At 46.5% G+C, this 27246-nt stretch overlaps 2 protein-coding genes across 3 annotated transcripts in view; both read right to left on the bottom strand.

Annotated features, from left to right (window-relative positions):
- Window positions 1-16706, bottom strand: part of LOC144496839 (protein C10-like) — a 64735-nt gene extending 48029 nt beyond the window's left edge. Inside the window, exon 1 of the mRNA XM_078217403.1 lies at window positions 16495-16706. Coding sequence (XP_078073529.1) covers window positions 16495-16573 — 79 coding nt within the window. The 5' untranslated portion in view covers window positions 16574-16706. The remainder of the gene's footprint in view (window positions 1-16494) is intronic.
- A 4006-nt stretch (window positions 16707-20712) lies between these two features.
- LOC144496841 (CD166 antigen-like) overlaps window positions 20713-27246 on the bottom strand; it is a 40499-nt gene continuing 33965 nt past the window's right edge. Inside the window, exons 12-13 of one of the 2 annotated variants that reach the window (XM_078217408.1) lie at window positions 24653-24734; window positions 20713-21541 (exon numbers count right to left, since the gene is read on the bottom strand). In XM_078217408.1, coding sequence (XP_078073534.1) covers window positions 21533-21541; window positions 24653-24734 — 91 coding nt within the window. In that variant the 3' untranslated portion in view covers window positions 20713-21532. The remainder of the gene's footprint in view (window positions 21542-24652; window positions 24735-27246) is intronic. The other variant, XR_013498447.1, reaches the window with a different exon arrangement.

Genomic DNA, 27246 nt, shown 5'->3' with positions numbered 1-27246 from the left:
AGAGAGAATCAGTGTGAGTATCAGAGAGAATCAGTGTGAGAATCACATAGAGAATCAGTGTGAGTATCCCAGAATCAGTGTGACAATCACAGAGAGAATCAGTGTGAGTATCACAGAGAGTGAATCAGTGTGAGAATCACAGAGAGAATCAGTGTGAGTATCACAGAGAGAATCAGTGTGAGTATCACAGAGAGAATCAGTGTGAGTATCACAGAGAGAATCAGTGTGAGTATCACAGGGACAATCAGTGTGAGTATCACAGGGAGAATCAGTGTGAGTATCACAGAGAGAATCAGTGTGAGTATCAGAGAGAATCAGTGTGAGAATCACAGAGAGAATCAGAGTGAGTATCACAGAGAGAATAAGTGTAAGTATCACAGAGAGAATCAGTGTGAGTATCACAGAGAGAATTAGTGTGAGTATCACAGAGAGAGAGAATCAGTGTCAGTATCACAGAGAGAATCAGTGTGAGTATCACAGAGAGAATCATTGTGAGAATCACAGAGAGAATCAGTGTGAGTATCACAGAGAGAATCAGTGTGAGAATCACAGACAGAATCAGTGTGAGTATCACAGAGAGAATCAGTGTGAGTCTCACAGAGAGAATCAGTGTGAGTATCAGAGAATCAGTGTGAGTATCAGAGAATGAGTGTGAGAATCACAGAGAGAATCAGTGTGAGTATCACAGAGAGAATCAGTGTGAGTATCAGAGAATCAGTGTGAGTATCACAGAGAGAATCAGTGTGAGTATCACAGAGAGAATCAGTGTGTGTATCACAGAGAGAGAGAATCAGTGTGAGTATCACAGAGAGAATCAGTGTGTGTATCACAGAGAGAATCAGTGTGTGTATCACAGAGAGAGAGAATCAGTGTGAGTATCACAGAGAGAATCAGTGTGTGTATCACAGAGAGAATCAGTGTGTGTATCACAGAGAGAGAGAATCAGTGTGAGTATCACAGAGAGAATCAGTGTGAGTATCACAGAGAGAATCAGTGTGAGTATCACAGAGAGAATCAGTGTGAGTATCACAGAGAATCAGTGTGAATATCACAGAGAGAATCAGTGTGTGTATCACAGAGAGAGAGAATCAGTGTGAGTATCACAGAGAATCAGTGTGAGTATCACAGAGAGAATTAGTGTGAGTATCACAGAGAGAGAGAATCAGTGTCAGTATCACAGAGAGAATCAGTGTGAGTATCACAGAGAGAATCATTGTGAGAATCACAGAGAGAATCAGTGTGAGTATCACAGAGAGAATCAGTGTGAGAATCACAGAGAGAATCAGTGTGAGTATCACAGAGAGAATCAGTGTGAGTCTCACAGAGAGAATCAGTGTGAGTATCAGAGAATCAGTGTGAGTATCAGAGAATCAGTGTGAGAATCACAGAGAGAATCAGTGTGAGTATCACAGAGAGAATCAGTGTGAGTATCAGAGAATCAGTGTGAGAATCACAGAGAGAATCAGTGTGAGTATCACAGAGAGAATCAGTGTGTGTAACACAGAGAGAGAGAATCAGTGTGAGTATCACAGAGAGAATCAGTGTGTGTATCACAGAGAGAATCAGTGTGTGTATCACAGAGAGAGAGAATCAGTGTGAGTATCACAGAGAGAATCAGTGTGTGTATCACAGAGAGAATCAGTGTGTGTATCACAGAGAGAGAGAATCAGTGTGAGTATCACAGAGAGAATCAGTGTGAGTATCACAGAGAGAATCAGTGTGAGTATCACAGAGAGAATCAGTGTATCACAGAGAATCAGTGTGAATATCACAGAGAGAATCAGTGTGTGTATCACAGAGAGAGAGAATCAGTGTGAGTATCACAGAGAATCAGTGTGAGTATCACAGAGAGAATCAGTGTGAGTATCACTGAGAGAATCAGTGTATCACAGAGAGAATCAGTGTGAGTATCAGAGAGAATCAGTGCGAGTATCACAGAGAGAATCAGTGTGAGTATCACAGAGAGAATCAGTGTGAGTATCACAGAGAGAATCAGTGTGAGTATCAGAGAGAATCAGTGTGAGAATCACATAGAGAATCAGTGTGAGTATCACAGAATCAGTATGAGAATCACAGAGAGAATCAGTGTGAGTATCACAGAGAGAATCAGTGTGAGAATCACAGAGAGAATCAGTGTCAGTATCACAGAGAGAATCAGTGTGAGTATCACAGAGAGAATCAGTGTGAGAATCACAGAGAGAATCAGTGTGAGTATCACAGAGAGAATCAGTGTGAGTATCACAGAGAGAATCAGTGTGAGTATCACAGAGAGAATCAGTGTGAGTATCACAGAGAGAATCAGTGTATCACAGAGAATCAGTGTGAATATCACAGAGAGAATCAGTGTGTGTATCACAGAGAGAATCAGTGTGAGAATCACAGAGAGAATCAGTGTGAGTATCAAAGAGAGAATCAGTGTGAGTATCACAGAGAGAATCAGTGTGAGTATCACAGAAAGAATCAGTGTGAGTATCACAGAGAGAATCAGTGTGAGAATCACAGAGAGAATCAGTGTGAGTATCAGAGAATCAGTGTGAGTATCACAGAGAGAATCAGTGTGAGAATCACAGAGAGAATCAGTGTGAGTATCACAGGTTGAATCAGTGTGAGTATCACAGGGAGAATCAGTGTGAGTATCACAGAGAGAATCAGTGTGAGTATCACAGAGAGAATCAGTGTGAGTATCACAGGGAGAATCAGTGTGAGTATCACAGAGAGAGAATCAGTGTGAGAATCACAGAGAGAATCAGTGTGAGAATCACAGAGAGAATCAGTGTGAGAATCACAGAGAGAATCAGTGTGAGTATCACAGAGAGAGAATCAGTGTGAGAATCACAGAGAGAATCAGTGTGAGTATCAGAGAGAATCAGTGTGAGTATCAGAGAGAATCAGTGTGAGTATCACAGAGAGAATCAGTGTGAGTATCCCAGAATCAGTGTGACAATCACAGAGAGAATCAGTGTGAGTATCACAGAGAGAGAATGAGTGTGAGAATCACAGAGAGAATCAGTGTGAGTATCACAGAGAGAATCAGTGTGAGTATCACAGAGAGAATCAGTGTGAGTATCACAGAGAGAATCAGTGTGAGAATCACAGAGAGAATCAGTGTGAGTATCACAGAGAGAGAGAATCAGTGAGAGTATCACAGAGAGAATCAGTGTGAGTATCACAGAGAGAATCAGTGTGTGTATCACAGAGAGAATCAGTGTGAGTATCACAGAATCAGTGTGAGAATCACAGAGAGAATCAGTGTGAGTATCACAGAGAGAATCAGTGTGAGTATCAGAGAGAATCAGTGTGAGTATCACAGAGAGAATCAGTGTGAGTATCACAGAGAGAATCAGTGTGAGTATCACAGAGAGAATCAGTGTGAGTATCACAGAGAGTATCAGTGTGAGTATCACAGAGAGAATCAGTGTGAGTATCACAGAGAGAATCAGTGTGAGTCTCACAGAGAGAATCAGTGTGAGAATCACAGAGAGAATCAGTGTGAGTATCACAGAGAGAATCAGTGTGAGTATCACAGAGAGAATCAGTGTGTGTATCACAGAGAGAATCAGTGTGAGTATCAGAGAGAATCAGTGTGAGAATCACAGAGAGAATCAGTGTGAGTATCACAGAGAGAATCAGTGTGAGTATCACAGAGAGAATCAGTGTGAGCCTCACAGAGAGAATCAGTGTGAGTATCACAGAGAGAATCAGTGTGAGTATCACAGAGAGAATCAGTGTGAGTATCACAGAGAGAATCAGTGTGAGTATCACAGGGACAATCAGTGTGAGTATCACAGGGAGAATCAGTGTGAGTATCACAGAGAGAATCAGTGTGAGTATCACAGAGAGAATCAGTGTGAGTATCAGAGAGAATCAGTGTGAGAATCACATAGAGAATCAGTGTGAGTATCCCAGAATCAGTGTGACAATCACAGAGAGAATCAGTGTGAGTATCACAGAGAGAGAATCAGTGTGAGAATCACAGAGAGAATCAGTGTGAGTATCACAGAGAGAATCAGTGTGAGTATCACAGAGAGAATCAGTGTGAGTATCACAGAGAGAATCAGTGTGAGAATCACAGAGAGAATCAGTGTGAGAATCACAGAGAGAATCAGTGTGAGTATCACAGAGAGAATCAGTGTGAGTATCACAGAGAGAATCAGTGTGAGTATCACAGAGAGAATCAGTGTGAGTATCAGAGAGAATCAGTGTGAGAATCACATAGAGAATCAGTGTGAGTATCACAGAATCAGTATGAGAATCACAGAGAGAATCAGTGTGAGTATCACAGAGAGAATCAGTGTGAGAATCACAGAGAAAATCAGTGTCAGTATCACAGAGAGAATCAGTGTGAGTATCACAGAGAGAATCAGTGTGAGAATCACAGAGAGAATCAGTGTGAGTATCACAGAGAGAATAAGTGTGAGTATCACAGAGAGAATCAGTGTGAGTATCACAGAGAGAATCAGTGTGAGTATCACAGAGAGAATCAGTGTGAGAATCACAGAGAGAATCAGTGTGAGTATCACAGAGAGAATCAGTGTGAGTATCACAGAGAGAATCAGTGTGAGTATCAGAGAATCAGTGTGAGTATCAGAGAATCAGTGTGAGAATCACAGAGAGAATCAGTGTGAGTATCACAGAGAGAATCAGTGTGAGTATCAGAGAATCAGTGTGAGTATCACAGAGAGAATCAGTGTGAGTATCACAGAGAGAATCAGTGTGTGTATCACAGAGAGAGAGAATCAGTGTGAGTATCACAGAGAGAATCAGTGTGTGTATCACAGAGAGAATCAGTGTGTGTATCACAGAGAGAGAGAATCAGTGTGAGTATCACAGAGAGAATCAGTGTGTGTATCACAGAGAGAATCAGTGTGTGTATCACAGAGAGAGAGAATCAGTGTGAGTATCACAGAGAGAATCAGTGTGAGTATCACAGAGAGAATCAGTGTGAGTATCACAGAGAGAATCAGTGTGAGTATCACAGAGAATCAGTGTGAATATCACAGAGAGAATCAGTGTGTGTATCACAGAGAGAGAGAATCAGTGTGAGTATCACAGAGAATCAGTGTGAGTATCACAGAGAGAATTAGTGTGAGTATCACAGAGAGAGAGAATCAGTGTCAGTATCACAGAGAGAATCAGTGTGAGTATCACAGAGAGAATCAATGTGAGAATCACAGAGAGAATCAGTGTGAGTATCACAGAGAGAATCAGTGTGAGAATCACAGAGAGAATCAGTGTGAGTATCACAGAGAGAATCAGTGTGAGTCTCACAGAGAGAATCAGTGTGAGTATCAGAGAATCAGTGTGAGTATCAGAGAATCAGTGTGAGAATCACAGAGAGAATCAGTGTGAGTATCACAGAGAGAATCAGTGTGAGTATCAGAGAATCAGTGTGAGTATCACAGAGAGAATCAGTGTGAGTATCACAGAGAGAATCAGTGTGTGTAACACAGAGAGAGAGAATCAGTGTGAGTATCACAGAGAGAATCAGTGTGTGTATCACAGAGAGAATCAGTGTGTGTATCACAGAGAGAGAGCATCAGTGTGAGTATCACAGAGAGAATCAGTGTGTGTATCACAGAGAGAATCAGTGTGTGTATCACAGAGAGAGAGAATCAGTGTGAGTATCACAGAGAGAATCAGTGTGAGTATCACAGAGAGAATCAGTGTGAGTATCACAGAGAGAATCAGTGTGAGTATCACAGAGAATCAGTGTGAATATCACAGAGAGAATCAGTGTGTGTATCACAGAGAGAGAGAATCAGTGTGAGTATCACAGAGAATCAGTGTGAGTATCACAGAGAGAATCAGTGTGAGTATCACTGAGAGAATCAGTGTATCACAGAGAGAATCAGTGTGAGTATCAGAGAGAATCAGTGCGAGTATCACAGAGAGAATCAGTGTGAGTATCACAGAGAGAATCAGTGTGAGTATCACAGAGAGAATCAGTGTGAGTATCAGAGAGAATCAGTGTGAGAATCACATAGAGAATCAGTGTGAGTATCACAGAATCAGTATGAGAAACACAGAGAGAATCAGTGTGAGTATCACAGAGAGAATCAGTGTGAGAATCACAGAGAGAATCAGTGTCAGTATCACAGAGAGAATCAGTGTGAGTATCACAGAGAGAATCAGTGTGAGAATCACAGAGAGAATCAGTGTGAGTATCACAGAGAGAATCAGTGTGAGTATCACAGAGAGAATCAGTGTGAGTATCACAGAGAGAATCAGTGTGAGTATCACAGAGAGAATCAGTGTGAGAATCACAGAGAGAATCAGTGTGAGTATCACAGAGAGAATCAGTGTGAGTATCACAGAGAGAATTAGTGTGAGTATCACAGAGAGAGAGAATCAGTGTCAGTATCACAGAGAGAATCAGTGTGAGTATCACAGAGAGAATCATTGTGAGAATCACAGAGAGAATCAGTGTGAGTATCACAGAGAGAATCAGTGTGAGTATCACAGAGAGAATCAGTGTGAGTCTCACAGAGAGAATCAGTGTGAGTATCAGAGAATCAGTGTGAGTATCAGAGAATCAGTGTGAGAATCACAGAGAGAATCAGTGTGAGTATCACAGAGAGAATCAGTGTGAGTATCAGAGAATCAGTGTGAGTATCACAGAGAGAATCAGTGTGAGTATCACAGAGAGAATCAGTGTGTGTATCACAGAGAGAGAGAATCAGTGTGAGTATCACAGAGAGAATCAGTGTGTGTATCACAGAGAGAATCAGTGTGTGTATCACAGAGAGAGAGAATCAGTGTGAGTATCACAGAGAGAATCAGTGTGTGTATCACAGAGAGAATCAGTGTGTGTATCACAGAGAGAGAGAATCAGTGTGAGTATCACAGAGAGAATCAGTGTGAGTATCACAGAGAGAATCAGTGTGAGTATCACAGAGAGAATCAGTGTGAGTATCACAGAGAATCAGTGTGAATATCACAGAGAGAATCAGTGTGTGTATCACAGAGAGAGAGAATCAGTGTGAGTATCACAGAGAATCAGTGTGAGTATCACAGAGAGAATCAGTGTGAGTATCACTGAGAGAATCAGTGTATCACAGAGAGAATCAGTGAGTATCAGAGAGAATCAGTGCGAGTATCACAGAGAGAATCAGTGTGAGTATCACAGAGAGAATCAGTGTGAGTATCACAGAGAGAATCAGTGTGAGTATCAGAGAGAATCAGTGTGAGAATCACATAGAGAATCAGTGTGAGTATCACAGAATCAGTATGAGAATCACAGAGAGAATCAGTGTGAGTATCACAGAGAGAATCAGTGTGAGAATCACAGAGAGAATCAGTGTGAGTATCACAGAGAGAATCAGTGTGAGTATCACAGAGAGAATCAGTGTGAGAATCACAGAGAGAATCAGTGTGAGTATCACAGAGAGAATCAGTGTGAGTATCACAGAGAGAATCAGTGTGAGTATCACAGAGAGAATCAGTGTGAGTATCACAGAGAGAATCAGTGTGAGAATCACAGAGAGAATCAGTGTGAGTATCACAGAGAGAATCAGTGTGAGTATCACAGAGAGAATCAGTGTGAGAATCACAGAGAGAATCAGTGTGAGTATCAAAGAGAGAATCAGTGTGAGTATCACAGAGAGAATCAGTGTGAGTATCACAGAGAGAATCAGTGTGAGTATCACAGAGAGAATCAGTGTGAGAATCACAGAGAGAATCAGTGTGAGTATCAGAGAATCAGTGTGAGTATCACAGAGAGAATCAGTGTGAGAATCACAGAGAGAATCAGTGTGAGTATCACAGGTTGAATCAGTGTGAGTATCACAGGGAGAATCAGTGTGAGTATCACAGAGAGAATCAGTGTGAGTATCACAGAGAGAATCAGTGTGAGTATCACAGGGAGAATCAGTGTGAGTATCACAGAGAGAGAATCAGTGTGAGAATCACAGAGAGAATCAGTGTGAGAATCACAGAGAGAATCAGTGTGAGAATGACAGAGAGAATCAGTGTGAGTATCACAGAGAGAGAATCAGTGTGAGAATCACAGAGAGAATCAGTGTGAGTATCAGAGAGAATCAGTGTGAGTATCAGAGAGAATCAGTGTGAGTATCACAGAGAGAATCAGTGTGAGTATCCCAGAATCAGTGTGACAATCACAGAGAGAATCAGTGTGAGTATCACAGAGAGAGAATGAGTGTGAGAATCACAGAGAGAATCAGTGTGAGTATCACAGAGAGAATCAGTGTGAGTATCACAGAGAGAATCAGTGTGAGTATCACAGAGAGAATCAGGGTGAGAATCACAGAGAGAATCAGTGTGAGTATCACAGAGAGAGAGAATCAGTGAGAGTATCACAGAGAGAATCAGTGTGAGTATCACAGAGAGAATCAGTGTGTGTATCACAGAGAGAATCAGTGTGAGTATCACAGAATCAGTGTGAGAATCACAGAGAGAATCAGTGTGAGTATCACAGAGAGAATCAGTGTGAGTATCAGAGAGAATCAGTGTGAGTATCACAGAGAGAATCGGTGTGAGTATCACAGAGAGAATCAGTGTGAGTATCACAGAGAGAATCAGTGTGAGTATCACAGAGAGTATCAGTGTGAGTATCACAGAGAGAATCAGTGTGAGTATCACAGAGAGAATCAGTGTGAGTCTCACAGAGAGAATCAGTGTGAGAATCACAGAGAGAATCAGTGTGAGTATCACAGAGAGAATCAGTGTGAGTATCACAGAGAGAATCAGTGTGTGTATCACAGAGAGAATCAGTGTGAGTATCAGAGAGAATCAGTGTGAGAATCACAGAGAGAATCAGTGTGAGTATCACAGAGAGAATCAGTGTGAGTATCACAGAGAGAATCAGTGTGAGCCTCACAGAGAGAATCAGTGTGAGTATCACAGAGAGAATCAGTGTGAGTATCACAGAGAGAATCAGTGTGAGTATCACAGAGAGAATCAGTGTGAGTATCACAGAGAGAATCAGTGTGAGTATCACAGGGACAATCAGTGTGAGTATCACAGGGAGAATCAGTGTGAGTATCACAGAGAGAATCAGTGTGAGTATCACAGAGAGAATCAGTGTGAGTATCAGAGAGAATCAGTGTGAGAATCACATAGAGAATCAGTGTGAGTATCCCAGAATCAGTGTGACAATCACAGAGAGAATCAGTGTGAGTATCACAGAGAGAGAATCAGTGTGAGAATCACAGAGAGAATCAGTGTGAGTATCACAGAGAGAATCAGTGTGAGTATCACAGAGAGAATCAGTGTGAGTATCACAGAGAGAATCAGTGTGAGAATCACAGAGAGAATCAGTGTGAGAATCACAGAGAGAATCAGTGTGAGTATCACAGAGAGAATCAGTGTGAGTATCACAGAGAGAATCAGTGTGAGTATCACAGAGAGAATCAGTGTGAGTATCAGAGAGAATCAGTGTGAGAATCACATAGAGAATCAGTGTGAGTATCACAGAATCAGTATGAGAATCACAGAGAGAATCAGTGTGAGTATCACAGAGAGAATCAGTGTCAGTATCACAGAGAGAATCAGTGTGAGAATCACAGAGAGAATCAGTGTGAGAATCACAGAGAGAATCAGTGTGAGAATCACAGAGAGAATCAGTGTCAGTATCACAGAGAGAATCAGTGTGAGTATCACAGAGAGAATCAGTGTGAGAATCACAGAGAGAATCAGTGTGAGAATCACAGAGAGAATCAGTGTCAGTATCACAGAGAGAATCAGTGTGAGTATCACAGAGAGAATCAGTGTGAGAATCACAGAGAGAATCAGTGTGAGTATCACAGAGAGAATCAGTGTGAGTATCACAGAGAGAATCAGTGTGAGTATCACAGAGAGAATCAGTGTGAGTATCACAGAGAGAATCAGTGTGAGAATCACAGAGAGAATCAGTGTGAGTATCACAGAGAGAATCAGTGTGAGTATCACAGAGAGAATCAGTGTGAGAATCACAGAGAGAATCAGTGTGAGTATCACAGAGAGAATCAGTGTGAGTATCACAGAGAGAATCAGTGTGAGTATCACAGAGAGAATCAGTGTGAGAATCACAGAGAGAATCAGTGTGAGTATCAGAGAATCAGTGTGAGTATCACAGAGAGAATCAGTGTGAGAATCACAGAGAGAATCAGTGTGAGTATCACAGGTTGAATCAGTGTGAGTATCACAGGGAGAATCAGTGTGAGTATCACAGAGAGAATCAGTGTGAGTATCACAGAGAGAATCAGTGTGAGTATCACAGGGAGAATCAGTGTGAGTATCACAGAGAGAGAATCAGTGTGAGAATCACAGAGAGAATCAGTGTGAGAATGACAGAGAGAATCAGTGTGAGAATCACAGAGAGAATCAGTGTGAGTATCACAGAGAGAGAATCAGTGTGAGAATCACAGAGAGAATCAGTGTGAGTATCAGAGAGAATCAGTGTGAGTATCAGAGAGAATCAGTGTGAGTATCACAGAGAGAATCAGTGTGAGTATCCCAGAATCAGTGTGACAATCACAGAGAGAATCAGTGTGAGTATCACAGAGAGAGAATGAGTGTGAGAATCACAGAGAGAATCAGTGTGAGTATCACAGAGAGAATCAGTGTGAGTATCACAGAGAGAATCAGTGTGAGTATCACAGAGAGAATCAGTGTGAGAATCACAGAGAGAATCAGTGTGAGTATCACAGAGAGAGAGAATCAGTGAGAGTATCACAGAGAGAATCAGTGTGAGTATCACAGAGAGAATCAGTGTGTGTATCACAGAGAGAATCAGTGTGAGAATCACAGAGAGAATCAGTGTGAGTATCACAGAGAGAATCAGTGTGAGTATCACAGAGAGAATCAGTGTGAGTATCACAGAGAGAATCAGTGTGAGTATCACAGAGAGAATCAGTGTGAGAATCACAGAGAGAATCAGTGTGAGTATCACAGAGAGAATCAGTGTGAGTATCACAGAGAGAATCAGTGTGAGAATCACAGAGAGAATCAGTGTGAGTATCAAAGAGAGAATCAGTGTGAGTATCACAGAGAGAATCAGTGTGAGTATCACAGAGAGAATCAGTGTGAGTATCACAGAGAGAATCAGTGTGAGAATCACAGAGAGAATCAGTGTGAGTATCAGAGAATCAGTGTGAGTATCACAGAGAGAATCAGTGTGAGAATCACAGAGAGAATCAGTGTGAGTATCACAGGTTGAATCAGTGTGAGTATCACAGGGAGAATCAGTGTGAGTATCACAGAGAGAATCAGTGTGAGTATCACAGAGAGAATCAGTGTGAGTATCACAGGGAGAATCAGTGTGAGTATCACAGAGAGAGAATCAGTGTGAGAATCACAGAGAGAATCAGTGTGAGAATCACAGAGAGAATCAGTGTGAGAATCACAGAGAGAATCAGTGTGAGTATCACAGAGAGAGAATCAGTGTGAGAATCACAGAGAGAATCAGTGTGAGTATCAGAGAGAATCAGTGTGAGTATCAGAGAGAATCAGTGTGAGTATCACAGAGAGAATCAGTGTGAGTATCCCAGAATCAGTGTGACAATCACAGAGAGAATCAGTGTGAGTATCACAGAGAGAGAATGAGTGTGAGAATCACAGAGAGAATCAGTGTGAGTATCACAGAGAGAATCAGTGTGAGTATCACAGAGAGAATCAGTGTGAGTATCACAGAGAGAATCAGTGTGAGAATCACAGAGAGAATCAGTGTGAGTATCACAGAGAGAGAGAATCAGTGAGAGTATCACAGAGAGAATCAGTGTGAGTATCACAGAGAGAATCAGTGTGTGTATCACAGAGAGAATCAGTGTGAGTATCACAGAATCAGTGTGAGAATCACAGAGAGAATCAGTGTGAGTATCACAGAGAGAATCAGTGTGAGTATCAGAGAGAATCAGTGAGTATCACAGAGAGAATCAGTGTGAGTATCACAGAGAGAATCAGTGTGAGTATCACAGAGAGAATCAGTGTGAGTATCACAGAGAGTATCAGTGTGAGTATCACAGAGAGAATCAGTGTGAGTATCACAGAGAGAATCAGTGTGAGTCTCACAGAGAGAATCAGTGTGAGAATCACAGAGAGAATCAGTGTGAGTATCACAGAGAGAATCAGTGTGAGTATCACAGAGAGAATCAGTGTGTGTATCACAGAGAGAATCAGTGTGAGTATCAGAGAGAATCAGTGTGAGAATCACAGAGAGAATCAGTGTGAGTATCACAGAGAGAATCAGTGTGAGTATCACAGAGAGAATCAGTGTGAGCCTCACAGAGAGAATCAGTGTGAGTATCACAGAGAGAATCAGTGTGAGTATCACAGAGAGAATCAGTGTGAGTATCACAGAGAGAATCAGTGTGAGTATCACAGAGAGAATCAGTGTGAGTATCACAGGGACAATCAGTGTGAGTATCACAGGGAGAATCAGTGTGAGTATCACAGAGAGAATCAGTGTGAGTATCACAGAGAGAATCAGTGTGAGTATCAGAGAGAATCAGTGTGAGAATCACATAGAGAATCAGTGTGAGTATCCCAGAATCAGTGTGACAATCACAGAGAGAATCAGTGTGAGTATCACAGGGAGAGAATCAGTGTGAGAATCACAGAGAGAATCAGTGTGAGTATCACAGAGAGAATCAGTGTGAGTATCACAGAGAGAATCAGTGTGAGTATCACAGAGAGAATCAGTGTGAGAATCACAGAGAGAATCAGTGTGAGAATCACAGAGAGAATCAGTGTGAGTATCACAGAGAGAATCAGTGTGAGTATCACAGAGAGAATCAGTGTGAGAATCACAGAGAGAATCAGTGTGAGTATCCCAGAATCAGTGTGACAATCACAGAGAGAATCAGTGTGAGTATCACAGAGAATCAGTGTGAGAATCACAGAGAGAATCAGTGTGAGTATCACAGAGAGAATCAGTGTGAGTATCACAGAGAGAATCAGTGTGAGTATCACAGAGAGAATCAGTGTGAGAATCACAGAGAGAATCAGTGTGAGTATCACAGAGAGAGAGAATCAGTGAGAGTATCACAGAGAGAATCAGTGTGAGTATCACAGAGAGAATCAGTGTGTGTATCACAGAGAGAATCAGTGTGAGTATCACAGAATCAGTGTGAGAATCACAGAGAGAATCAGTGTGAGTATCACAGAGAGAATCAGTGTGAGTATCAGAGAGAATCAGTGTGAGTATCACAGAGAGAATCAGTGTGAGTATCACAGAGAGAATCAGTGTGAGTATCACAGAGAGAATCAGTGTGAGTCTCACAGAGAGAATCAGTGTGAGAATCACAGAGAGAATCAGTGTGAGTCTCACAGAGAGAATCAGTGTGACTATCACAGAGAGAATCAGTGTGTGTATCACAGAGAGAATCAGTGTGAGTATCAGAGAGAATCAGTGTGAGAATCACAGAGAGAATCAGTGTGAGAATCACAGAGAGAATCAGTGTGAGTATCACAGAGAGAATCAGTGTGAGTATCACAGAGAGAATCAGTGTGAGCCTCACAGAGAGAATCAGTGTGAGTATCACAGAGAGAATCAGTGTGAGTATCGCAGGGAGAATCAGTGTGAGTATCACAGAGAGAATCAGTGTGAGTATCACAGAGAGAATCAGTGTGAGTATCACAGGGAGAATCAGTGTGAGTATCACAGGGAGAATCAGTGTGAGTATCACAGAGAGAATCAGTGTGAATATCACAGAGAGAATCAGTGTGAGTATCACAGAGAGAATCAGTGTATCACAGAGAGAATCAGTGTGTGTATCACAGAGAGAGAGAATCAGTGTGAGTATCACAGAGAGAGAGAATCAGTGTGAGTATCACAGAGAGAATCAGTGTGAGTATCACAGAGAGAATCAGTGTGAGTATCACAGAGAGAATCAGTGTGAGTATCACAGAGAGAATCAGTGTGAGTATCACAGAGAGAATCAGTGTGAGTATCACAGAGAGAATCAGTGTATCACAGAGAGAATCAGTGTATCACAGAGAGAATCAGTGTGAGTATCACAGAGAGAATCAGTGTGAGTATCACAGAGAGAATCAGTGTGAGTATCACAGAGAGAATCAGTGTGAGGATCACAGAGAGAATCAGTGTGAGTATCAGAGAGAATCAGTGTGAGAATCACAGAGAGAATCAGTGTGAGAATCACAGAGAGAATCAGTGTGAGTATCACAGAGAGAATCAGTGTGAGTATCACAGAGAGAATCAGTGTGAGCCTCACAGAGAGAATCAGTGTGAGTATCACAGAGAGAATCAGTGTGAGTATCGCAGGGAGAATCAGTGTGAGTATCACAGGGAGAATCAGTGAGTATCACAGAGAGAATCAGTGTGTGTATCACAGAGAGAATCAGTGTGAGTATCACAGAGAGAGAGAATCAGTGTGAGTATCACAGAGAGAATCAGTGTGAGTATCACAGAGAGAATCAGTGTGAGTATCACAGAGAGAATCAGTGTGAGTATCACAGAGAGAATCAGTGTGAGTCTCACAGAGAGAATCAGTGTGAGTATCACAGAGAGAATCAGTGTATCACAGAGAGAATCAGTGTATCACAGAGAGAATCAGTGTGAGTATCACAGAGAGAATCAGTGTGAGTATCACAGAGAGAATCAGTGTGAGTATCACAGAGAGAATCAGTGTGAGTATCACAGAGAGAATCAGTGTGAGAATCACAGAGAGAATCAGTGTGAGTATCACAGAGCGAATCAGTGTGAGAATCACAGAGAGAATCAGTGTGAGTATCACAGAATCAGTGTGACAATCACAGAGAGAATCAGTGTGAGTATCACAGAGAGAGAATCAGTGTGAGAATCACAGAGAGAATCAGTGTGAGTATCACAGAGAGAATCAGTGTGAGTATCACAGAGAGAATCAGTGTGAGTATCACAGAGAGAATCAGTGTGAGAATCACAGAGAGAATCAGTGTGAGTATCACAGAGAGAGAGAATCAGTGAGAGTATCACAGAGAGAATCAGTGTGAGTATCACAGAGAGAATCAGTGTGTGTATCACAGAGAGAATCAGTGTGAGTATCACAGAATCAGTGTGAGAATCACAGAGAGAATCAGTGTGAGTATCACAGAGAGAATCAGTGTGAGTATCAGAGAGAATCAGTGTGAGTATCAGAGAGAATCAGTGTGAGAATCACAGAGAGAATCAGTGTGAGAATCACAGAGAGAATCAGTGTGAGTATCACAGAGAGAATCAGTGTGAGCCTCACAGAGAGAATCAGTGTGAGTATCACAGAGAGAATCAGTGTGAGTATCGCAGGGAGAATCAGTGTGAGTATCACAGGGAGAATCAGTGTGAGTATCACAGAGAGAATCAGTGTGAGTATCACAGAGAGAATCAGTGTGAGTATCACAGGGAGAATCAGTGTGAGTATCACAGGGAGAATCAGTGTGAGTATCACAGAGAGAATCAGTGTGAATATCACAGAGAGAATCAGTGTGAGTATCACAGAGAGAATCAGTGTATCACAGAGAGAATCAGTGTGTGTATCACAGAGAGAGAGAATCAGTGTGAGTATCACAGAGAGAGAGAATCAGTGTGAGTATCACAGAGAGAATCAGTGTGAGTATCACAGAGAGAATCAGTGTGAGTATCACAGAGAGAATCAGTGTGAGTATCACAGAGAGAATCAGTGTGAGTATCACAGAGAGAATCAGTGTGAGTATCACAGAGAGAATCAGTGTATCACAGAGAGAATCAGTGTATCACAGAGAGAATCAGTGTGAGTATCACAGAGAGAATCAGTGTGAGGATCACAGAGAGAATCAGTGTGAGTATCAGAGAGAATCAGTGTGAGAATCACAGAGAGAATCAGTGTGAGAATCACAGAGAGAATCAGTGTGAGTATCACAGAGAGAATCAGTGTGAGTATCACAGAGAGAATCAGTGTGAGCCTCACAGAGAGAATCAGTGTGAGTATCACAGAGAGAATCAGTGTGAGTATCACAGGGAGAATCAGTGTGAGTATCACAGAGAGAATCAGTGTGAGTATCACAGAGAGAATCAGTGTGAGTATCACAGGGAGAATCAGTGTGAGTATCACAGAGAGAATCAGTGTGAGTATCACAGAGAGAATCAGTGTGAGAATCACAGAGAGAATCAGTGTGAGTATCACAGAGAGAATCAGTGTGAGAATCACAGAGAGAATCAGTGTGAGTATCACAGAGAGAATCAGTGTGAGTATCACAGAGAGAATCAGTGTGAGTCTCACAGAGAGAATCAGTGTGAGTATCACAGAGAGAATCAGTGTGAGTATCACAGAGAGAATCAGTGTGAGAATCACAGAGAGAATCAGTGTGAGTATCACAGAGAGAATCAGTGTGAGTCTCACAGAGAGAATCAGTGTGAGTATCACAGAGAGAATCAGTGTGAGAATCACAGAGAGAATCAGTGTGAGTATCACAGAGAGAATCAGTGTGAGAATCACAGAGAGAATCAGTGTGAGTATCACAGAGAGAATCAGTGTGAGTCTCACAGATCCCCCGGGGTGAGGGCCCAGATTCAGGCCCTCTTTCTCCTCTCTACCTCCCCGCCCTCACCTTTCGCCTGCTCCAGGCTCAGTCCCCCCGCTGGTTGTTGCTGCTGAGCCGCTGCTGCCGCTGCCGCCGCCGCCGCCATTTCACCCTTTGGGCCCCGGGGACAAGTCCAGCTCCAGGTCTCAGCGCAGCCCGCCCGCCTCGGCCGCAAACTGAGGGCGGCACAGGCCGAAGGACCGTCCGGAACAGCGCCCCCACAGGCCTGCGTCCTGTCCGACAGCGCCACCACAGGCCGGAGGACCGCCCAGAATAGCGCCACCATAGGCCGGAGGACCGCCCAGAACAGCGCCCCCACAGGCCTGAGTCCTGTCCGACAGCGCCACCACAGGCCGGAGGACCGCCCAGAATAGCGCCACCACAGGCCGGAGGACCGCCCGGAACAGCGCCCCCACAGGCCTGAGGCCCGTCCGACAGCGCCACCACAGGCTGGAGGACCGCCCAGAACAGCGCCACCACAGGCCGGAGGACCGCCCGTGACAGCGCCCCCACAGGCCTGAGGCCCGTCCGACAGCGCCACCACAGGCCGGAGGACCGCCGGAACAGCGCCACCACAGGCCGGAGGACCGCCCGGAACAGCGCCACCACAGGCCTGAGGCGAGCCCGAATGCGCCACCACAGGCCGGAGGACCGTCCGCAACACCGCCACCACTGGCCGGAGGACCACCGCGTGCAGCACCCCCACAGGCCACCGCCGGATTTATGACCCCACAGGCCGGAGGACCGTCTGGAACAGCGCCCCCACAGGGCGGATGACCGCCGGCTGCACCACCCCTCTGCGGGGCGGAGGACCGCCGGCTGCAGCGCCCCCTCAGGCCTCACCGAGGACCTCCCGGAACAGCGCTTTTCGGTGCCTGGAGGACCGCCGGGACGGGCATTCCCACAGGACGCGAGGATAGTCCGGAGGACCGCCGCGAATAGCGCCGCTCAGTGGCAGGAATATGGCCGGTGCAGCGTCCCAGCTGCAGGGAGGAGAGGTGGGAGGATCGCCAAAGTCGGAGTGTTCACAACACCAGGTTCAAGTCAAACAGGTTTATTTGGTCGCAAATGCTATTAGCTTTCGGAGCGCTGCTCCTTCGTCAGATGGAGTGGAAATCTGCTGTCAAACAGGGCACAGAGACACAAAATCAAGTTGCAGAATACTGATTAGAATGCAAATCCCGTCAACCAGCCAGGTCTTAAAGATACAGACAATGAGTGGAGGGAGCATTAGGCACAGGTTAAAGAGATGTGTATTGTCTCCAGACAGGACAGCCAGTGAGAATTTGCAAGTCCAGGCAAGCTGTGGGGGTTACTGATAGTGTGACATAAATCCAACATCCCGGTTTAGGCCGTCCTCATGTGTGTGGAACTTGGCTATCGGTTTCTGCTCAGCGACTCTGCGCTGTCGTGTGTTGTGAAGGCCGCCTTGGAGAACGCTTACCCGAAGATCAGAGGCTGAATGCCCATGACCGCTGAAGTGCTCCCCCACAGGGAAGCGAACAGTCTTGCCTGGTGATTGTCGAGCGGTGTTCATTCATCCGTTGTTGTAGCATCTGCATGGTTTCCCCAATGTACCATGCCTCGGGACAGCACTTCAGCAGTCACGGGCATTCAGCCTCTGATCCTCGGGAAGCGTTCTCCAAGGCGGCCTTCACGACACACGACAGCGCAGAGTCGCTGAGCAGAAACTGATAGCCAAGTTCCGCACACATGAGGACGGCCTAAACATGGATCTTGGGTTCATGTGACACTATTGGTTACCCCCACAGCTTGCCTCCTGGACTTGCAGAATCTCACTGCTTGTCCTGTCTGGAGACAATACACATTTCTTTAACCTGTGACTAATGCTCCCTCCACTCACATTGTCTGTATCTTTAAGACCTGATTAGCTGTAAAGATTTGCATTCTAATCAGTATTCTGTAACTTGATTTTGTGTCTCTGTATGCCCTGTTTGTGAGCAGATTTCCACTCCATCTGACGAAGGAGCTGTGCTCCGAAAGCTAATGGCATTTGCTACCAAATAAACCTGTTTGACTTTCACCTGGTGTTGTTAAAACTCTTACTGTGTTTACCCCAGTCCAACGCTGGCATCTCCACATCAGGATAGACAAATACAGTGCTCCTCCAGGCGGGAGGACCGTGGGAACAGCGCCCCTCCAAGCCGGAGGATCTCTGCAAACTCCGCCGCTCAGTGGCAGGAATACCGCCGATGCAGCGCCCCAGAAGCTGTGAGGAGAGGTCAGAGGAGAGCCAACTACTGCGCCCCTACAGGCGGGAGGATCGCCGGCAAATCCCCCCTCCCCGTTCCGGGAGGGGAGGAATTAGGACCACCATGAACAGCGCCCCTCCAGGCCAGAGGATCACTGGGAACTCCGCCCTCAGTGGCCGGAGGACCTGACCAGGGAACAGCGCTCCCACAGGTCGGGGAACCAGGATCAACGCCGCGATCGACCGGAGGACCTGGAACAGCGCCACCCTGGAGGACCAGTAACAGTGCCCCTACAGGCTGGAGGACCAGTAACAGTGCCCTCGCAGGCTGGAGGTCCAGGAACAGTGCCCCCACAGGCTGGAGGACCAGTGACAGCGCCCTCACAGGCTCGAGAACCAGGACCAGTAACAGCACCCTCACAGGCTGGAGGACCAGTAACAGCGCCCCCACAGGCTGGAGGACTGGAGGACCCAGGGACAGCGGCACTCATGGCTGGACGACCTTCCCGTACAGTGCCGGGCTGGAGGACCAGTCACAGCGCCCCCACAGGCTGGAGGACCAGGAACAGCGACGCTCAGTGGGTAGAAGACCTTCGCCTCCAGCGCCACGCCAGGCTGGTGGTCCTCCGCCTCCAGCGGCACGCCAGGGTGGAGGTCCTCCGCCTCTAGCGCCACGCCAAGCTGGAGGGCCTCCGCGTGCAGCGCCGCTCACTTGCTGGAGGACCTCCCCATGCAGTGCCGCTCAGTGGCTGGAGGACCTCCCCGTGCAGCGCCGCTCAGTGGCTGTAGGCGGGAAGGCAGTGAGCTGGGGCAGGGTGTGCTGAGAGATGTGAAGAGAGGATGTTTGGGGGCAGAGGAGGTGTGAATGGTAACAGCAGACTCACTCATACCCCCCAGTGCTTCCGGGGGGAAAATATGTGATCAAATCCTGCGGGCTTCGCTGTCACCATGCCCCCGGCCTGGGCGATTTTATCCACCGTCTGGGTGATGTTACCCACTGGGTGACGTTACCCACTGTCTGGGTGATGATACCCACTCTGGGCGATTTTACCCACTGTCTGGGCAACATTACCCACTGCCTGGGTGACTTTGCCCACTCTGGATGACGTTAACCACTGTCTGGGTGACTTTACCTACTGTCTGGACAACAATTACCCATGTCTGGGTGACTTTACCCACTGTCTGGACAACATTATCCATGTTTGGGTGACTTTACCCTCATCCGGGTGATATTACCTGCGTCTGGGCAATATTATCTGCTGTCTGGGTGACATTACCCATGTCTGGGTGACCTTACCCACGTCTAGGCAACATTATCCGCTGTCTGGGTGACATTGGCCACCATTCGGGCGACTTTATCCAGTCTCTCACCAAGCGGGGGCCTTGGGGAGACAAGCAGCGTTTCCTCTTCCCATTCGGCATTTCACCGCCTCCTGCATTGAACATCAAGTTCAGCAACTTGCACCTCGTGAACTGACTGCACCGGCTTCCAATCTGCACCTCACTCCCGTGTTTCATTTCCACGTGGCACTGACCTTTGACCTTCTGTCGCCGGACCTTTATGCTGCTATTAAAACCTTCTTTAGTCCTTAACACGACCATTAACTATATGGTTGTATAGTTACTTGTTTTAACTAAGTGTCCATGCATGATGGGGAGTAGGACTGACTGGATTGAACAGAGAGCTGGCATGCCCTCGATGGTTAGCACTGCTGCCGCACAGTGCCAGAGACCAGGGTTCGATTCCCAGCTTGGGTCACTGTCTATGTGGAGTTTGCACGTTCTCCCCGTGTTTGCATGGGTTTCCTCCGGGTGCTCCGGTTTCCTCCCACAGTCCGAAAGACATGCGGGATAGGTGGATTGGCCATGCTAAATTGCCCCTTAGTGTCAGGGGGACTAGCTAGGGTAAATGCATGGGGTGACGGGATTGTGGTTAATGCAGGTTCGATGGGCCGAATGGCCTCCTTCTGCACTGTAGGATTCTGTGGGACGAATGGCCACCTTCTGTGATATAATGACGCTGGGACTCTTTGCGTTCTCTAAAGTGGAATGACTTTATTAAGGTTTGAAATGTTATACAAAGCAGTGAAGTCAGACCACAGCTTACAAAGGTCCACCCAGTGCTTGCATCGGATCCTTTGAACCAAATGAAGGGTTGTGGGGCAGTGAGTGTATCAGCGCTTGGCATGGCTCCTGCTCTATCCAAGACCACAAGAAACTACAAAGCGTTGTGAATGTAGCCCAGTCCATCATGCAAACCAGCCTCCCATCCATGCACTCCGTCGACACTTACCACTGCCTCAGAAAAGCAACCAGCATAATCAAGGGCCCCATGAACCCGGACATAATCAAGGACCCCATACACCACCCCCACAACCTTATAACATAAAAGATGGGCATTGATGAGCAAGACACAGGGAATGGTATGAAGAGGATTTGAGTATTCCTTAAAATTACCCGCATTTCTATAGAACATATATGCAGCAATCCAGAGGATAGACACCTCTCGCTACTAGCTAGCTCGCACGGGCAGTGATTAGAGCAGCGACTAAGAAAATAAGCATTTCATTCAACAAGGAAAATAAGTTTACAAAAAGAAAAAAAAATGACCCAATAATAATAGTGCAAAGGGCAGGCCAACTTTTCCCCGTGAAGACTTAGCAGATAATTGTTATGGCAAGGTCGTGGATATTGGAGGCTTTTTGTCAAATTACATTGAAAAACCAGAAATAAAACATTCGCAACAAAGGGCCCAAGCATTTCAATCGACTGTTGGCTTTCTTTATGCCTGAGTTCTGTCCTGGAATCCTTGCTGGAGGAGACTACACCAGGCTGGATCTTCCGTCTGCCGGTTCACGGCTCCTGAGGCAGAAGAAACAAAGAAAGGACCTGAATTTGTTTAGCCGCCTTTCCCCCACCGCTGGAAGCCCCACTTCTCAGCCAATCAAGAACTTTCTCGGATGCGCTCACTGCTGTGCTGTGAGAAGTCAATGTGCGCACAGCAAGCTCCCACAAACAGCAAGGTGATAATGACCAGTTGTGGTGATGAGGGCTGAGGGTAAGTATCGGCCAGGGGCAGTTGGGAGAATTCCTGCCACCCAGGGCCGCTTCGAAGTGGATGGCACAGTGGCACAGTGGTTAGCACTGGTGGTCTGTGGGGGGGGGGGGGGGGGGTGTTGGTCTCGAAGGATTGCCACTCAACAGAGCAACCACAGCTCACGTTTGGCATAGAATTATAGAATCCTACAGCGCAGAAGGAGGCCACTCGACCCATCGAGTCTGCACCGACCACAATCCCACCCAGGCCTATCCCAATAACCCAACCTGTTTACCCAAGCTAGTCCCCCTGACACTAAGGGGCAATTTGTCATGGCCAATGCACCTGACCCACACATCTTTGGACAGTGGGAGGAAACCGGTGCACCCGGAGGAAACTCACACAGATACGGGGAGAACGTGCAAATTCTTAACAGGTATAGCACCTTTAACATAGCAAGACCACCCCCCCCAGGTGCTCACACGGGAGAGGAGAGGGGTGGGGGAGTGCTATTATCGAACAAATTATCCACTGGGGGCGGCATGGTGGCAAAATAGGCTAGCACTGCTGCCTCACAACACCAGGGACCCGGGTTCAATTCTCGACTTGGGTCACTGTGTGGTGTTTGCACGTTCTCCCCGTATCTGCGTGGGTTTCCTCCGGGTGCTCCGGTTTCCTCCCACAGTCCGAAATACGTGCTGGTTAGATGCACTGGCCATGCTAAATTCTTCCTCAGTGTACCCGAACAGGCGGCAGATTGTGGGACGAGGGGATTTTCGCAGTAACTTCATTGCAGTGTTAATGTAAGCCTACTTGTGAGACAAATAAATAAACTTTAAAAAATAGCCGTGTGCCACCTTCCACCCAGCCCAGGGGATCTCGATTTACAGTCTCATATACTGAAGGCCCTGAAGGGGGACTCAAAACACATAACCTTTTGACCTGGAGGCGAGGGCGTAAACCATTGAGCTCCGAATTTCTTTTTTTTCATTCATTCCTGGGACATGGGCATCGCTGGCTGGCCAGCATTTATTGCCCATCCCCAGTTGCCCTTGAGAAGGTGGTGGTGAGCTGCCTTCTTTAATTGTGCTGTGGGTTGACCCACAATGCCGTTAGACTTTGTAGCGGTTGACACACTGAGTGATTTGCTGGTCCATTTCAGAGGGCAGTTGAGAGTCAACCACATTGCTGTGGCCCTGGAGTCACATGTAGGCCAGACCAGGTAAGGATGGTAGATTTCCTTCCCTAAAGGACATTCGCGAGTGAACCCAGGTGGGGGGTTTTCCGACAATCAACAATGGTTTCATTGTCATCAGTAGATTCTTAATTTCAGATATTTTTTATTGAATTCAAATTCCACCATCTGCCGTGGTGGGATTCGAACCCGGGTCCCCAGAACATTAGCTGAGTTTCTGGATTAATAGTCTAGTGATAATACCCCTAGGCCATGGGGAATGAAGTGGTAAAACAGGGATAGGATGGGAATCATAGAATCGGTGCAGAAGGAGGTCATTCAGCCCATCAAGTCTGCACCGACCACAATCCAACCCAGGCCCTATTCCCATAACCCCACATATTTAACCTGCTAATATCCCTGACACTAGGGTCAATTTAGCACGGCCAGTTAACCTAACCCACACATCTTTGGACTGTGGGAGGAAACCGGAGCACCCAGAGGAAACCCACGCAGAATGTTCAGACTCCGCACAGACAGTGACCCAAGCTGGGAATCGAACCCGGGTCCCTGGTGCTGTGAGGCAGTAGTGCTAACCACTGTGCCACCGTGCCAGCCCGTGAAGTGATTGGGTGTGACTTGATTGAAGAGAGGCATCTTTGTGTGATGGGAGTTGAATGGAGGCCATTTTGGCCATTAAGTATCCACCTACGTGACGCCAATGATGTGTTTGTCCACATGCCCTCGGCTGGAACGAGTTTGTCTCAGCTGGCACGGGTACAACACAATGGATGACGGGTACTGAGGTGCATGCCAGGCTTTGCACCCATTGGAAAATAACAACTGTCGCGATCGAGAGAGATGGGAATGGAACAGTTGGAGACATTCAACTGGCTCAATGATCCAGGGACCATCAGCAAAGAGTCATGGCCCATAGAGGCAGAAATCAGGACTGTAAGACCAGGGACTCTGAATGAGAGCCAACTGTGAGAAAGGATGCTGCAACCAACTCAATCTGGGTGGAAAATAAATGACAGAGGGAATAGGAAAAGAGATAACAATCCTGTTTGTGACACTACTTTGCCTTTGAGAAATTTATTTTTAACCAAGTTCTCTGCAGTTTGTAAGAATCATAGAATCCTACAGTGCAGAAGGAGGCCATTCAGCCCATTGAGTCTGCACCGACCACAATCCCAACCAGGCCCTATCCCCATAACCCCATGCATTTACCCTAGCTAGACCCCCTGACACTCAGGGTCAATTTAGCATGGCCAATCCAACGAACCCACACTTCTTTGGACTGTGGAAAGAAACCGGAGCACCCGGAGGAAACCTATGCAGACACGGGGAGAACGTGCAGACTCCAAACAGACAGTGACCTAAGCTGGGAATCGAATCCGTGGCACTGTGAGACAGTAGTGCTAACCACTGTGCCACCCCATTATAATATCATGATTGTTTTTTGTTTGTGATTGGTAAAAGTAATTGCTAATTTTCTTTTGAAACGTGTTAACTGTACTCTTGAATAAACATTGCTTGATAAAAGGTGCAAAGCCTGGCATGCGCCTCAGTATCTGTCATCCATTGTGTTGTACCCGTGCCAGCTGAGACATTCTCGTTCCAGCCGAGGGTCGTTCGAATCACATCTTATGCTTACACACGCCAAACTCAAAGTGCAAATCTTATGGTCTATGATGACTTCATAAAACACCTTGGAGTCTCTGACCTGGATTATACCATGTTGTGAATTAAAAGGACCCACCTCTTTGACAGCTTTTTCCCCGATGGCAGAGACAATTCCTGGATCCAAAGCATTCTTCTCCTCTACGTCCTCCAAAGGTTTCCTTAACAAACAGACATTTACTCAATGTCATGATAAAAGAAAGCTTCATTATCAGCTAGGCCAGGTAGAACAACTGAGTTACACAAGGCTCTACCTGTGCTAAGTTGCACACAAGGCCTCAGGCTCCATCGAGACATGGGCCACACAGCAAGGCCTCAGGCTCCATCGAGTCTGTGAGACACACAACAAGGCCTCAGGCTCCATCGAGTCTGTGAGACACACAACAAGGCCTCAGGCTCCATCGAGACTGTGGGACACACAGCAAGGCCTCAGGTTCCATCAAGACTGTGGGACACACAGCAAGGCCTCTGGCTCCATCGAGACTGTGGGACATACAGCAAGGCCTCAGGCTCCATCGAGACTGTGGGACACACAGCAAGGCCTCAGGCTCCATCCTCAGTCTGTGGAACACACAGCAAGGCCTCAGGCTCCATCGAGTCTGTGATATACACAGCAAGGCCTCAGGCTCCATCAAGCCTGTGGGGCACACAGCAAGGCCTCAGGCTCCATCGAGTCTGTGGGGCACACAGCAAGGCCTCAGGCTCCATCAAGCCTGTGGGGCACATAGCAAGGCCTCAAGCTCCATCGAGTCTGTGATATACACAGCAAGGCCTCAGGCTCCATCGAGTCTGTGATATACACAGCAAGGCCTCAGGCTCCATCAAGCCTGTGGGGTACACAGCAAGGCCTCAGGCTCCATCGAGTCTGTGGGGCACACAGCAAGGCCTCAGGCTCCATCAAGCCTGTGGGGCACATAGCAAGGCCTCAAGCTCCATCGGAACTGTGGGGCACACAGCAAGGCCTCAGGCTCCATCGAGTCTGTGAAACACACAGCAAGGCCTCAGGCTCCATCGAGCCTGTGATACACACAGCAAGGCCTCAGACTTCAACAAGCCTGCGGGGCACACAGCAAGGCCTCAGGCTCCATCCTAAGTCTGTGGGACACACAGCAAGGCCTCAGGCTCCATCGAGTCCGTGATATACACAGCAAGGCCTCAGGCTCCATCAAGGCTGTGGGGCACACAACAAGGCCTCAGGCTCCATCGAGACTGTAAGACACACAGCAAAGCCTCAGGCTCCATCAAGCCTGTGGGGCACATAGCAAGGCCTCAGGCTCCATGGAGACTGTAAGACACACAGCAAGGCCTCAGGCTCCATCGAGACTGTGGGACAGACAGCAAGGCCTCAGGCTCCATCGAGTCTGTGATACACACAGCAAGGCCTCAGGCTCCATCGAGTCTGTGGGGCACACAGCAAGGCCTCAGGCTCCATCGAGACTGTGAAACACACAGCAAGGCCTCTCTTCATCCTGAGTCTGTGCTGAGTTACCCAACCCCATAAGAAATTGGAGCAGGAGGAGGCCGTTCGGCCCTTTGAGCCTGCTCTGCCATTCGATAGGATCATGGCTGACCCATCATTCCTCACGTCCACTTTCCTGATTTTTCCACGTAACCCTTGATTTCCCAAACTGATCAAAAATCTCAGCCCTAAATATGTGCAAGGACTCTGCCCCCACAGCTGTCTGCGGCAAGGAGTTCCAAAGGCTCACAACCCTCTGAGAGAAGAAATTCCTCCTCATCTCAGTCTTAAGTTGGCACCCCCTTTATTCTGAGACTATGTCCTCTGATCCTAGACTCTCCATAGATAGGGTAGACAAGAAGAAACTTTCCCCCTTGTACAGGGGTCAATAACCAGGAGGCATAATTTCAGATAAAGGGCAGGAGATTTAGGGGGGATTTGAGGAAAAACTTTCTCACCCAGAGGGTGGTGGGAATCTGGAACTCGCTGCCTGAAAGGGTGGTGGAGGTGGAACCTTCACAACATTTAAGAAGCATTTAGATGAGCTCTTGAAACGCCAAAGCAAACAAGGTTACAGACCAAGTGCTGAGAAAATGGGAAGGGAATAGATAGGTACTTGATGATCGGATGGCCTGTGTAAGTCCACTGGGAGAGTTTTTAAAAATTCATCATGGGACATGGGCGTCACTGGCTGGGCCAGCATTTATTGCCCATCCCCAGGTGCCCATGGGCAGTTAAGAGTCAACCACGTTGCTGTGGCTCTGGAGTAATGTGTAGGCCAGACCAGGTAAGGATGGCAGATTTCCTTCCTTAAAGGACATAGAAACTAGAAGCAGGAATAGGCCATTCAGCCCTTCAAACCTGCTCCACCATTCATTTTGATCATAGCTAATCATCAAATTCAATATCCTGATTTCGCCTTCCCCCCCATATCCCTCGATCCCTTTAGCCCCAAGAGCTGTATCTAATTTCTTCTTGAAATCAGACAACATTTTGGCCTCAACTACTCTCTGTGGTCGTGAATTCCACACATTCACCACCCTCTGGGTGAAGAAATTTCTCCTCACCTCAGTCCTAAAAGGTTTGCCCCTTATCCTCAAACTGTGACCCCTCATTCTGGACTCCCCCCACCATTGGGAATATTCTTTCTGAATCTACCCTGTCTAACCCTGTTAGAATTTTATAAGTTTCTATGAGATCCCCTCTCACCCTTC

This window comes from Mustelus asterias, chromosome 8, assembly GCF_964213995.1.
Source record: "Mustelus asterias chromosome 8, sMusAst1.hap1.1, whole genome shotgun sequence".
Taxonomy (NCBI): domain Eukaryota; kingdom Metazoa; phylum Chordata; class Chondrichthyes; order Carcharhiniformes; family Triakidae; genus Mustelus; species Mustelus asterias.
This window is presented reverse-complemented; position numbering and strand designations above follow the sequence as displayed.